Raw genomic sequence first — 15,405 nt, 5'->3', positions numbered from 1 at the left:
ATGTAACAGAGCATAATAATCAGATACGTGATATTATAACAATACTTCTGCATAATAATATAACATTATATAATGAATGGAACTTTTGATTACCAAAATTGAATTTTGATTGATACCGCACATTATATAAATTATTCATCATAAAAAACGAAAGTTTAAGTTTGGTGTGGAGTGAGTTTAAGATTCTGCGCGTGAGATGTGCTTTCATAATGCAAGCTAAAGTAACATACCTTCTCGTACATTATAATACAGACTTGTTCTATACAGGCACGTTTCTTACTGGAACATACAATATTGAATGTCCATATTGTACAATAGGTCTTACGTCATTTTCACGCACGTCTTGTACGATATTTTTTAGTTCATAATTGATAAAAAGTCAATAAACAGGTTTGAATATTTTCTTTGATTTATTAATTAAGCGGGGAAAACTAGTCACTGCAACGTAACGCGTAACGTAGAAGCTACTGTACATAATATGTATTTCTAACGATTTGTATTCTAATTTGAAAATTCACCGCAGACATAGATACTACATATCATAGGATGAAGCCGTTTTCTGTAAAAATAAACCATTTATTTATTTTTATTTTTTATTTAATTATTTACACTCTTTATCAAAATACAATTCCATGTTCACTTTCCCCAGCTAACAAGGGTACATACCCCGTTCCAAGCTAGGCAATTACATTTTAATATATAATAATAGTTAACAAATTAATATAGAGCAAAGATAAACAAAATATAAACTTATTCGTATACACATTTTGATACATATACATACAGACATACACATATATACACACACATATATATATATACACATATATACACATATATACACATGTACATACACACACACGTACATACACCCATGCGCGTACACATACATACATTAATAAAAACATAGACAATTTATTTATGCGAAACTTCATGGTTGTCATCTATAAATATATTTTTAAAAATTATTCCTTATTTATTATATTTTATTTTCGACATCCAGTAAGAATCTCCAATCCGTAGCATGTATCAACTTTTTTGACTCCCGATTTTCTGATTTATATTTGGGAAATCTTCGAATATTTTTCAAGACCTTCGTTTCAAGAAAACTACATTTATTAATACGCTTAAATCTAAAAGTGTAGCAATTAAAACAATTAAAAAATATCATTTGAATATTTTTGATAGTGATGGTAATTAATATAATTTCTATAAAAATAGTTTATAATACTGTGTTCAAATATGTTTTCTTACTGTAATTATTTATTTGACGAATTTTAGTCTGAATTACTTTACTGGCTGTTTAACCCATTAATTTGAATTTGAGTTATATATACTTCCAGAAATCAGCGTATAGAAATGTTTCCCTACAAAAAATTAAGGACGAGATTCGAGGGTGTTGTAATCCAGCGTCCCTGCTAGAAATAATGATGGATACAAGAATGGATAATTATTATTTTCTTTGCGATAGAAGTATCGCAAACTGCGCTTTTAAACCGTCATTATTTCAAGGATGCGGTTTGATTCAGAAGGATCCCAAATCATGGAACAGTATTCTAGTATGCTGCGGACTAGTGTATCGTACAATGTGCGAATTGCGATAGTAGATCTTACTAAAATGTCTCGAGTTTCAAAGTACAAATCCAAGCATTTTACTAGATTTATCTTTAACACCAGAAATATGGGACTAAAACGTGAAATTCGCTTCAAAAATAATACTAAGATCTTTTATTTGGTAATTGCGTGGTAAAACTACATTCATGTTGTAATTGGATCGTATAGATTGGATTGTATGATTAACTATTGATTTATTATTTATGTAAAACATTTTTTATCTCACATTGAATACATTTTTGTTATATTTTTAGGTTAACTTTTTCTTTTATTTCTTTCTTATTTTATTTACATTTTTAAGCTCTTAATTTTTAAAGATACTTTTAATTTTCTTATTATTTTTTCTGTAGATATGAATTGAAATTTTTGAGATGTCTGATTAGGAAACTCTTTGATGATTTTCCGAATGCTTGAGTATATTGATGTGTCATATACATGTTTTAAAAAATATTTTTTATAATTATTTTTTATGTTTTTAATTGGTGGTGATATACTCATGTGTATGTGTCATATAATTGCTCGTCCCATCTCAACACAGGACTTTTAGTCCCATGGAGTTGGGACTTATTCTCTCGAATAATGTACAACAAACTTATCTTTGTAAATAAATAAATCTACGTAAGTACGATGTAAGTATTGGAAATTTTGAATTTTAAAACACAGTAGAATTAAGAAATGTTGATATTCAAGTAAAAGAACATAGTATAAAGTGTCTTCACAGTAACCATTTCTCCGAATTCGCAAATAATTTTAATCGTGACTTTAATAAAGATACGGGAGTTAAAATCTTAGACACAAATAAGAAAGGGTTTATAGTAAATAATATGGAAAAATGTACACTTGGAAAGCTTTAAAAAATATTGTTCCTTTGATCAATATTTAAATAACCTTTCAATATAGCCCATTATAAGATGCTATATTGTAATGGTCACCCTATACCTATTAAACTCATGCCCCTCCTTTCACCCCCTCCCTCTTTTTCCTACTATTTCTCCTACAAGATAAAATAGTTCAATAACCTTTAGGTTACAGTGCAAGTAAGGGCTGCTTATTAAAATGCATGTCGTGTTGGTTTTATATTTTTGTGCAACAACTATGGTGTAGTGGGTTTAGCACGTTGGTTTTGTGGGTGTCCCGACGAAGAAGGGTAGGAAGGGACGAAGAAGGGTACATCTCGAAACCGGTTGACAGAAAAGTCGGTAAGCGGTTATATATAAGTATTTAATAACATTTAGGAAAGTAAAATCAATTATTTATGCGTGCAACCTTGAGGTTAAACTCATCTTCAGGATAAAGGACACAATCAAGAATTATGTATAATTTATTATAAGGTATCATTTAACCTCCATTAAATTAGCTAACCCAAAACTGAAACATATGTAATAATTATTTTTTGTAGTTTTGACAGGGTTTTTAAAAAGATTAAGATTTTATAGAAATAAACTCATTTAAGATTTCCCCTTTTCTTCATAAAAATGTTTTTTTTTTGGGCTACAAGTCAAGAGACCCAAATATAATGGTGAATTAATGCACATAAAACTCTGGCTTGAGAAAAGTCACATTTAAATTATTGGTGCGGCAAGCGTCTTAGTATATTAGCATAGTAAATATTTAAAAATTATTTTATTCGATTTTTTTTTCAAGAAATATTTGCGTTCTTATCTTTAAATATATAATTCCTCTGTACGTGTGATGTCACCGTACTCCTCCTAAACGGCTTAACCGATGTACGCGCGGTTTTCAGAGAAATATAGATCTTTGCGCTGTGAGTATAAGTAGATATTAAAATCTTCAATCGAATATGTAAAAAAAAAGTTGGGAGCATAAATGTTAAATTCATCGATCTACCAGGGTTGCATTCGAGGAGAATGCATTTGCGAAAAAATGAAAAGATGATGTTTTTGTGTATAAAAAAGTTTGTTTTTGAATGTTTACATACAGCATTTGTTTTTTGTGGATCTCAATCAGATTCTTTCCTTAAATTCTTTATAATTTCTACCCATTTGTTTCTTTTTATTGGATTTTTGGTAACTCTAAAATAATATTAAATTCAATACATTTAAAAAAATCGTATTCCTACATAAGTACACCCCTTTGTTGGTGAGACGACCGGAGTTTGACGTTTGCCAAAAGAATGCCATATTTGAAAAAATGTTTATTTTATGTTTTGGAATTCAACCATAAACTAGTACCTAGGTACCTACTTAAATGAAATATTTTAATATTATCCATTTTAAGTTATGGAATTTAATCACAAATAAGTAGTAAGGTACCTACTTATCAATGAAGTATTTTTCCAAGCTAATAGCAGGGAAGCCAACGTTCGGGCAGGACAACGTCTGACGGGTCCGCTAGTAAAATTATAATATTTCAATTTTGGTAATCATTTTCAACAAGCTGTACAACTCACTATTAGAAAATGGAAATTAAGTTGGGGTAGAGTGGGGTTTAAACACCGGACCTCTGGCCCGTGAATCCACAACCCGATTTCATCAATTCGCAAAAAATAATAATGCGTATGTTTATACTAGCATATTATTTCATTAAATGACGTATCAAATAACATGTGTACGCTCCCGGTGCCAGTCAAGGGAAAGTTAAATCAGTTTGAGATGGCATGTGGTCCCGTCGGTAGTGTCGTGGACTTCGGATCAGGAGGTCCGAGGTTCAAATCCCGCTCTACCACAACTTGTCTCCTATTTTCAAATACGGTTTTTAACGAATTATAGAAAACAAATATAAAAAATCAAATATTACATTTGAAAAAAAAATATATATATCGATGTGAAAAGCCACCTAAAAACAAATATTTCACGTCGATCCTGCCATGAATCGAAGCTACGACCTCATACTAAGCATGGTAGACGATTTTTTGCGAAGCCAATCAACAGGCCTTTGAAATCACTAACAGATTGGCATTAGTGACTATATATTATATGATAAATTTAATCTAAACAATCTTATAGTCTATTTAAATTTACAAAGGTATGATTATGGCATAATCTAGGCGGACATGGCAAGTGTATCATCGCGAGTCAGGAGTGACAACACCGCTTGCTTCTTGAATGTTTGCCTTTGCTGTTGGAATACATCGACAGTACCGTTTCATTAGATTTTGTTCACTGTTCTGAGGCAGAGGGGAAAAGAATCCGATGTTGGTTTTATAATTTCCCAAAGCAAAGACAGCATCGGTACGCAAGTTACGGTGAGGTGCATTAAGGTTAATCTGAGCAAGGATAGCATGGGCATCTATACAGTTAGATATTAATTTGTGCAAGAATATCAAACCAGCCAAAATCCTTCTGAATTCTAAACTGAAGATATGAAAGTACTCTAAACGATCATAATTGCTAAATCTGAAAGTATTCGATTCAATTCTAAATATTTTCCACTCGATTACCTATTTTAGGATTTTTACCTGACAGTTATCGAGTCAAAAATACTTGTCCAAGATTCTGGGTCTTCTTCACGTATGTGAAGAAGACCCAGAATGAACTGTTCTGTATAGAACCGTATTTTTTTGTTCGGGTGGACCCTGAAAAAACATATATTTAGAGCAAAAAACTTCATGAACCAGTACAAAAAATCTCAATACCCCACTCCCATTTCGATTCAGTTTTTGTTTACGCGCTCAAATATTGACCTGACGCTAGCGATTTATATAAAGACCAGTTCTCGTCATGCAGGCATCAGTTTGGTTGGATCAGTGCATTAGTTAACTTCAGGTAGGCCCATAATCATTCATTAAAATACCCAATTAACTTTTCCTCAAAACCTGTAAATCGTGCATCAAAAGTCCATGTTATCCTTGAAACATTTTTTCAAGAACCACATGTTTACGTATTTAAATACAAATTTATAAATTATTGACAAATCGTTCTCTGTAATCTGAGCTATTTCTGTTTACATTTTGTTTTTATTATATGAGTTTATTTTCTCTTTTATTATTCAAATTATAAATTATATAAAGAATAAAAAAAATATTTTTCGTAATTATGGGAATAGAATGAAAATTTTCAAGTAACAATTTAATAATGTGTATAAAAGTTTGTTTTACATAAATTAAGAAAGACAGTTTTTTATATTTAAAAAATTAAGGAAATCAAAGAAATGGAGCTAAAAATTTATTAAATTATATCATAATCACCCCTTTACTTAACTAAACAAATTGTATTATTAATATTATATTTTATAATAACGTTAATAAAAGTATATATTAGTTCTTAAGATATACATATGAATTAACTTAAAGAAGCATAAATAAATAATAGATATATAATTCGTACCATAGCCTGAAACGTTTTTGCACTACTAATACTACCACTACGCCATTACCCGTAGGGGTGGGCAGAGAGGATGGACCGCCACACACGTCTATCCTAACGTATATTCCTAGCTTCTTCCCCATTATACATCTTGTCATACATGCCCTTCAGTTGTGTCTGCTTTTGACATAACCAGACCCAAGATTTTGGTTTATCTGGTCATGCCACTTCTTTCTTTGTCGTCCTCGTCCTACATTACCGTTCGTTCTCGCCATAAACAAACAAACATCTCGCCATATATATATATATATCTGTTTTACCATTATTTCGTCATCCATTCGTTCTACAAGACCAAACCATCTCAGAGACCCATTCTTAATCTCATCAATTATACGTATCTCAGATTTGCACTCTTGTCTGATTTCATCATTCGTGACCGTGTAATTCGTTGATTTCTCACACGTTAGTCTAAGAGATCGCATTTTAACCACATTCATTCTGCTGTCATCCTTCCTTTGACATTTCCATGTTCATTTTCCGGAACCAAAATTCCGTTGTATTTTTGCACGTAAATTCTAAATAGACATTATAGTTAATTATATTTTGTTGTATATATATGTATTTATAATTTGTGTATCTGGTAAGTATGTTTACTGGGGATGGAATGACTGAGAAAGATATTGAAAAGAGAGTGAGTGCCGGGAACAGATAACAGAGCACTAAAATCAACCTTGGAAAATAAATGTTTGTCGCAACAGGCAAAATTAGCAGTTCACAATGGAGTCCTGGTCCCGACTCTGATGTTTGGGAGCGAAGTATGGACTTGGAAAAATAGGGATGAAAGAAGGCTGAATGCTGTCGAAATGCGATCTCTCAGGTGAATGTGTGGTAAAACTATGTACGACAGATGCACAAATGTCGGGATTCGTACATTATGTAAGGCTTAAATAGGTATTATCGACAAAATCAAGAAAGGAGCTCTACGCTGATTTAGACATGTAGAGCGAATGAATGGACAGCGAAAGAACGGCTAAAACTATTTACAATGCGAATGTTGGTGGATGCAGAAATAGAGGAAGACCGAGAAAGACATGGCATGACCAAATCCAACAAATACTTGAAGAAGACATGTCAAAAGTCGGAATAATCGGCGCGCGTGCATGAGAAGATGTATGAATGTAGAGGAAGCGAGATCTGCATGTAAAGATAGAGTGATGTGGCGTTCTTTCCTCTCTGCCTACCCTTACGGGGAATGGCGTGATGGTTCGTTGTTGTTATTCATATTTAAAGCATTAACTTTGTGGTCAACATTTCAATAAATGTTCGTAAACATTCGTATATAAACGCTTACTGACTTTTCTATCTCTACCGGTTTCAACTCTCCGTCGGGACATTAATTACACTAACAAGCAAATCACTATAGTACACAACCACCATAGTAATTGCACAAAAACGAATGTTCCCAGAAAATCTAATAGACTATGTCAAATTATAAATTTAATTTTTCTTCGCTTTTGTCCTTAGTGGTTCATTTGAATTCTGCATTAAAAACATATTTAAATATGTATTTGTATTAAAACATCATCGAATCAGTTTTTTTTATTGCGTTTTGCATTTAAGAAAGGGTTATTTCCCAGTGAGGGAACATTATTCTGTATTAAAAAAAGAATACACACAATGTAAAAGTATAAATAAATGAATTGTTATAGTGCCATCAAATTAATAAAACATTACAATGGAGGCTATGCACTCGTATCATACAATAATATGTATCCTATATATAATACGATTGTAATACGATTGTAAGAGGTCAATTACAATCAAATCATACATTTTCAGGATGTATTGTTGTTCTAAAAATCTTATCTGCTCCAATTTTTTAATCAATTGTAATTATTTTTATGATTCCGACTATGACACAAAACCAACTGCTCGCCGATGCGAGATTGTAAGAAATATCAATAAAAAATATTTAAAATTATGTAAATTAAAATATTTTTGTTTTATACATAAACCACTAGGGGGCTTTTACAAAGAAGAGTAGCCCACAAAATAAATACAAACGTTTAGAAAAACATATAGGTTGCATTAATGCCCCAAAAACATTTTTTTAACTTTTTATTTATTTATTTCACTGTTTTTAAATATACAGAGGTTTTTTGTTTCAGGTCCCAAATGGCTATGAAATTTCTGTGTTTAGGAAGGACCTTCTTTTTATATGTATTTTTTTTTTCATTTTGCTCAATAAAATATGCAATAGAATATTCAATAAAAAATATGCTTAAAAATTCAAATAATAATTATAATATCATAAAATTCAGAATAGATTTAAATCAGAAAACAAACCGATAATAATAAAAATTGAAGTATAAATATAAATTAGAAAATATACCACTATTAATTATAAAATGAAATATTAGTGCAAATTAGAAAACATATCAATAATAATAAAACTTTAGGCATAAATATTAATTAGAAAATATATCATTAATATTTTTTTTTTTATATAAATAAATATGAATTTGAAAATTTACCGATAATAATAAAAGTTGAAGCACAAATATAAACTAGAAAATGTACCTTTTATAATTAGACGAATAAATGTAAATGCTAATAATTACAACACATAAAAAGTTTAAAAATATATATATAAATAAGGAGATATATATTTCACAATTTAAAGCAACACAACTTTAAGCCATAAAAATAATTTATAGGATATGAAAACGTCTAAATTTAAAGATCTAAATCATTAAAGGTTATAAAGTAAATAAATGATCGATTGAAATTTTAATATAAATGTGTCAATTTTTCCAAAACTATTATGGAAACCGTCCGAGTGTAGGCGCATAGAAAATACAGTTATGTGTGTGAAATAGGACCAGAACCCTGGACGAGTGTTATCCACTCGATAGAAAAGATAAAAAATCCTAAAGAAGGAAATCGAGTGTAGATCTGTGAAGTCTGCTTCGTAGTGATGTGTTAGGCGCGTTCACCTATCATGTTTGAGGACCTAGGTTCGATTCCTGGCAGGGTGGACAGGAAATATTGGTTTTTAAGTGGTTCAACATTGCAATATTTCATTGTTCCTGGACAGACAGCAAACGCATAAGACTGATCATCTTACCTTCGTGAAGCAAATGATCGAGATACGCTGCGTTTGGTATACAAACGCATTGACCTATGCACCACCAGATGCGAATAGGGAAATTAAAATAAAGTTTATCCAGTCTTACAAAAATTGCGTTTGATATTTCGATGTGTCAAGGTTGCAGATCTTCAATTTTGCCATTGGATTGACAAAAAACACGGTAATTTCCTTTAATATATATAATTATGTAACCTTGATTGAGATACGCTGCATTTGGATTAGAAACCCAGCGCCCTATGCGCCACTGGGTGCGAATTGGATAATGACGATGATAATTATGAAAACGCACTATCATAATTCACAATAAAGTGAATGTTTGTGATACAAATAATTTATATGTGGAATACCTTTACAACAATTATTACTTCATGCTGTACGGAGCTCCATCACATATTCTTGCATAACAAACTAGTTATGTGACAAGCCATCAGACATATCTACAGATCCTTACGCGTGATCCATTATTATTACTGTAATTATAAAGCACTTTAAACTCACTTTAAAACTCTTAATCGTCTGATAATACAAGATTTAAAAAAAAAAATCCACTTGAGTGGAATTGCAAAAAACTTAATTACGATTTTAACTATGCACATATGTACATCCCTTAAAAAATATAAGAAAAGGAAAACAACACCCGTCGCGTAATTTTTTCCTACTTACCACATTGAAAATACACATGTACGAATTATTTTATTTTTTTAATGATTTAAGGTTATTATTTTAGAATTGTTATTATCAAATATTTGTATTATATTTAAATTTGTTGCAACAGAGAGGAAAAACATTTTTGAGAAGGAAATATGTAAGTCTAGGCATTTGCAGGGCTTATAACCTGTCGTTGGCTGGTTAAGTTGAAACTTCACACACACTGTGTAACATTCACCATTCTACCTATGTTTGATCATCTACATTTCCTTAACTCTTGGATCTGTTGACTTTTGTGAAGTAAAGAGCTGAAACCTTTATCATGTGGGTGAGATTCATCCGGCTAAACCAATTCACCTACCTAAAAATACCAAATTTTTTTTTCCCTATTTTTATGCTTCTTTTACCAGGTAGTTAATTCAACAATGTTTTGAGTATGTCCAAATGCTTGCAGACTGGCTGGACTTCCTCCCTAGGGAGTTATGAACATTCGATATGAATTTTAATTTGCCAAATTTAAATATGAATAACTCCCTAGGGAGGAAACCCAGCCAGTCTGCAAGCATTTGGACATACTCAAAACATTTGTATTATATTATGTAATTTTTTTTTTTAATTCATGTTTTTTTTCCCCTTTTGTTAATTATTATGGCCGAGACGGGCACAGCCTTAAAAGCCATTATACGTTCGTGAACATGTATGCTGTTAATTAATTTGAATTAAATAAGTAAATCAATTAAGATAAAGGCATTTTTAAAGCAAAACGATTATTGACGAAAAATAAACGATATTTCGGATATGTCAAAAATTTTGTTTGAGGACTCCTGGATATTTTTCAGACGGAATTAATTTCAATATTGGATATTTTTTTAACAGAGCTGAAGCTGTTGAAAATGTGGAAGTCTAGGCAATTACAAAGCTTATGATCTGTAATCGGCTGCCAATTGGTAGTTAAATTCCATATTCGTTAATGGAATTTTTCGGTTCTCTTTCATTAATTTTACTATCCAAAAAGCAAGTAGTACATTTTTTATATACTACTAATTATGTTATTATTGTTGTTTAACAGAAATCCTTAAGGAGGGTTTTAACGTCCAACCTTTTAAATTTTACAAAATCAGGAGTTTCATCGTTTTTCCGCCTGAAACCTCCGGATTCTGCATTTCAGGAGAGAATCGAAAGAAGGAACATTTCCTTTCCAAAATATTTTCGTTGCACTCTGAAGCGCTACTGATATATACTGATATCTGAAAAGCTTGAAGACCTGCCGATACGCGTTGTTATATTATTTATTCATTCATTATTTTTTTCGCATTATACAATACAAATAATGTGGGCCAGGGCAACCCGTGCCGAGGACACTTAGCAATATAGTTTATATTGTTTGTATCTGAAAATATACATAAAAAACATAACATACAGAGATACATTTAAATCATAAACAGTTTAAAACACTACACATATTTTATTTTATTCCTGTGTGAATACCTTTTTTATAAAACGTACGAAAAATAGAACATTAATTATGCACTTGTGGAGCAGGTATTTCAAAATTAGTTTGGCCGAATGACACAATCTATTTAACTTCTGCCGAACTCCACTATCCATGTTTTATAGCCTTTTTAAACATTTTTTGTTACTAATTAGGCAGTTCAGTATTTTTTTTATTTCTATTTGTTAAGAGACTATCAAACTAAGTCAAAAATAAATTATTGGTATTTTCGTATATCGTATTTTCATATTTACGTTTTTTTTTTCATACATTTTATATAAACTTCTCCGTACTATTAAATGCTGTAATTTTTTACAATTTACATATTAACATTTCTTACATACAATTTTCCGTAGCATTAATCTTCCTCATTATTTTAATGAACAGTGGGAGTAGGGCTAAGATCTTGATGGCATAATACTCAAAGTCCCTTAGACCGAAAGTGGTGTAAGTTTGTATTTGTTTAAGTTGTCTCTGTGTCGAGGATTTTGTGTTTATATTATTGGTATGTGGCGTATTTTTGGTTAAAATACATCAATTTCATTTTTTACATTTGCAAAATCGTGTATTTTATCCAAAATTCACTAGTGTAGATGGATAAGCAGTAAGCTCTGAATTTTTATCCAACTTAGCGTTGTCGTTTCATCTGAATGATTATTTTCTTTCGCAGTTGTTACAAGATGAACACTCTGGCTCTATCTTTCCTCGTGGTGTGTCTGTGTGCCCTGACCACCGGTGCACCTCAGAACGTTTACAGTAACAAGTACGATAATTTCGACATAGATACTGTCCTCGGAAACGATAGGATATTGAAGAATTACCTCAAATGCCTGAACGACAAAGGACCCTGCACTCGCGAGGGAAAGGACTTAAAAGGTAAATAATATGTTAGCAAATTATAACCAAACGCAGTTTTTTGCATTTTTTTTTTCACCAACTATTTAAAAACAGTTTTTCCACCAACTATCAAAAAATAGATTTTACACCAACTATTTAAAGGTAGTTTTTTCAGCGACTAAAATAATATTTTTCCACCGCCACTGTCGTGATCATCATCTGCACTTGGTGGTGCTTAGATACTTAATATTTATACCAAATGATATTTTTTGTGAACGAATGGTGCATGTATAGTCTTACAAATCAGATGCCAGCTCGAGGACAATTAAATATTGCTGTTTAAAGTTTACATAAATAATTCGTTGGCAGGAATCAAACCAACCACGGTAAGCGAATAAAAATATTTACACCAACTTATAAAAATATATTCGCCATAAAAAACATTTTTTTATATTTTTTTTATTCAGATAACAAATAAAAGTATACCATTTTACTACTTACTACAATTTTTATATTAATTAAATAAATACATTTACATTAACGTTTCCCATTACGTAAAAGAAAAAAACAATTCTTGTGTACATAATGGGGAGTGACGTCTTGCAATAGTTTGTTTATTTTATTTTTAATTATTAATATTTTTAGGATAACATATAAATAACAGAAAAATATATTTAAACGGTGTTTTCAATCAGTGCTACACAAAAAATAATTCTTAAATATATTCTATTCCTGACTGCAATTTATATTTTCTTTGTTCATTTCATTAAAGAAAAAAATTCCTCTGTAAGTATAATGATGTTGTGCTGAAGTTGTTTTTCATTTGGGAATTAGATATTACCACCTGTTCTAGTTCGTGTACTTACGTTTTGTGACCTAGAAGCACTTTTTATTTTGTCTTTATGTATTTATGCATTTATTTATAGATGAAAATCATCTTCCGTTTTCGGAAATATTTTCCCCCTCTGTTGCAATAAATTTTAATTCAAATTCCCCAGGGCGTGAAATCCAGTCTCGTTTACACAAATACTCAAAACATTGTAAATGACTGTTTATATTTCGCTAGTGAATGTTGTTTCCCGACTATCCACATTCGAGTAGTTTAAATAGACTTATCTAAAAATGCAGGCAAAAATAATCTTCAAGTATCTCACTCGTACCAATAATGGTTTCACAAAAAAAAACAAATCAATAAATTAAAAATATATCATCATCATTGCCTTTTCGCACCAAACGGTGCATAGGGCACTGTATTGGTGCACCAATCGCAGCGTATCTTGATCATTTTTGTTACATGAAGATAAGATGATCAGTTTTACGCTTCAGGTGCCAGTCCAGATACTATGAAATATTCTAGTCTGAAAACACCCTTTTAAATAAATATTTCATATCAACCACGTCGGGGATTGAACCCGAGACCTCTTGTATGGTAGGCAAACGCGTTGACCATAACACCACTAGGAATTTCTATATTCCCTTTGCAAAAATGTTTTCTTTCTCTGTTGCAACAAGTTTGTTTATTATAATTAATAAAAAATAGACTTGTGATTACTTAAACCAGTAGCTCAATCGTAATGAGCGCTACTGTCGGTAATAAACGACGCGATAAAAGTCTCCCGTCGCTATTGTTTATCGTTTCAGCGATTTCGATATTCAGGATTATTTTACATTATTTTATTTAGATTGTACTAATTTATTTATAAACAGGCACTATAAAGTATTTTGAATAAATTTATTCCAACAGAGAGGGAAAACATTATTGAGAAGGGAATATGGAAGTTTAGGCATTTACGGGGCTTATTCTCTGTCATTGGCTGGTTTAAATGGCCACTTTACACACTGTGTAACATTCACCATTCTGCCCATGTTTAAACATCCGAATTTCCTCAACTCTTCCATCCGTTGACTTTTGTGAAGTAAAGGAGCTAAAACCTTTATTATGTGGGTGACATTTATCCAGCTGAACCAAATCACCTACTAGGCAACGCCTGAAAACAATTTTCCTTTTTTTATACTTCCTCTTTTACCAGGTAGTTAATTCAACAATGTTTGAGTATGTCCAAATGCTTGCAGACTGGCTGGATTTCCTCCCTAGGGAGTTGTTGACAGGTCATAAGCCCTGTAAATGCCTAGACTTCCATACTCTTTTCTTAATAATGTTATCGTTAGAGGATTATTATATCAAAGAAAGGAAACCTTGTAAAGTTCAAAATGAAAAAAGGATAAACTGAAATTCGATTGGCATTAATTTAGACATTCTGACGCTTATCTTTGGTCACATGACCACAACAAACTAATATTTCAAATGCGCGGTCCGCTTCCATTGTTGGTAAATTGGTAAAGTTGCTTACGGACTGTCGTAAGGGAATGAGAAATTTCAAAATAAAAATGCGTTGAATTTTTCAGAGATCCTTCCCGAAGCGCTGGCCACGTCGTGCAGCAAGTGCTCTCCCGCCCAGAAGAGGATCATGAGGAAGTTGAGTAAGCACGTGATGACCAATAAGCCAGACGAGTGGGAGAAGCTGAGTAACAAATACGACAGCGAACACAAGTATAAGGTGGCCTTCGATAAATTTGTTAACGAATCCGATTAAACTTTTTTTTACCAAACACTTGAATGCAGCTCCTTTATTGAACCCTTCCTGTAAACTAAGATATTCAGAGATTCTAATAAGAACTCCGACGGTTAAAATCTTTAAACTTTTGATGTGCTCCAGATACCTCAAATGTGTCAATATTTTTTAATTGTCATATTATATTACACTAGCGGACCCGACAGACGTTGTCCTGCCCGAACGTTGGAAAAAGACTTTTCATTGATAAGTAGGTACCTAGGTACTTGTTTGTGATTTAATTCCAAAAATAAAAATTGATAATATTCAAATATGATATATTATATTGAATTTAAGCAAGTAACTAGGTACTTGTTTATGGTTGAATTCCAAAACATAAAATAAATATTTTTTCAAATGTGGCATTTTTTGCAAACCTCAAACTCCGGTCTTCTCACCAACAGAGGGTTGTACTTATGTAAGAATACGATTTTTTTTAATGTATTGAATTTAATATTATTTTAGTATTACCAAATATCCAGTAAAAATATATAAATGGGTAGAAGTTATGAGGAATTTAAGGATAGAATCTAATTGAGATCCACAAAAAACAAATGCTGTTTGTAAACACTCAAAAACAAACTTTTTTTATACACAAAAAAACAACATCTTTCCATTTTTTTGTAAACGCATTCTCCTCGAATGCAACCCTGGTAGATCGATGAATAAACCATTTATGCTCCATACTTCTTTTTTACATATTAGATTGAAGATTTTACGAACACGCATAGCGCAAAGATCTATATTTCTCTGAAAACCGCACGTAAATCGGTTAAGCCATTTAAG

At 31.5% G+C, this 15,405-nt stretch overlaps 1 protein-coding gene across 1 annotated transcript; it reads left to right on the top strand.

The window, feature by feature from the left end:
* The first annotated feature begins 5,230 nt into the window (after positions 1–5,230).
* On the top strand, positions 5,231–14,619 carry LOC148278754 (ejaculatory bulb-specific protein 3-like). The gene is made up of 3 exons (XM_088230948.1): positions 5,231–5,339; positions 11,841–12,046; positions 14,414–14,619. The coding sequence occupies exons 2-3, from the start codon at positions 11,851–11,853 to the stop codon at positions 14,599–14,601; spliced, it is 384 nt and encodes a 127-aa protein (XP_088087074.1). The 5' UTR covers positions 5,231–5,339; positions 11,841–11,850; the 3' UTR covers positions 14,602–14,619.
* Positions 14,620–15,405: the final 786 nt, after the last annotated feature.

This window comes from Micrasema longulum, unplaced genomic scaffold (genome assembly GCF_059751315.1).
Source record: "Micrasema longulum isolate JH-2025_06_02 unplaced genomic scaffold, ASM5975131v1 h1tg000831l, whole genome shotgun sequence".
Taxonomy (NCBI): Eukaryota; Metazoa; Arthropoda; class Insecta; order Trichoptera; family Brachycentridae; genus Micrasema; species Micrasema longulum.
Note: the sequence above shows the minus strand (reverse complement) of the source record. Positions and strands in the feature narration are given on the sequence as shown.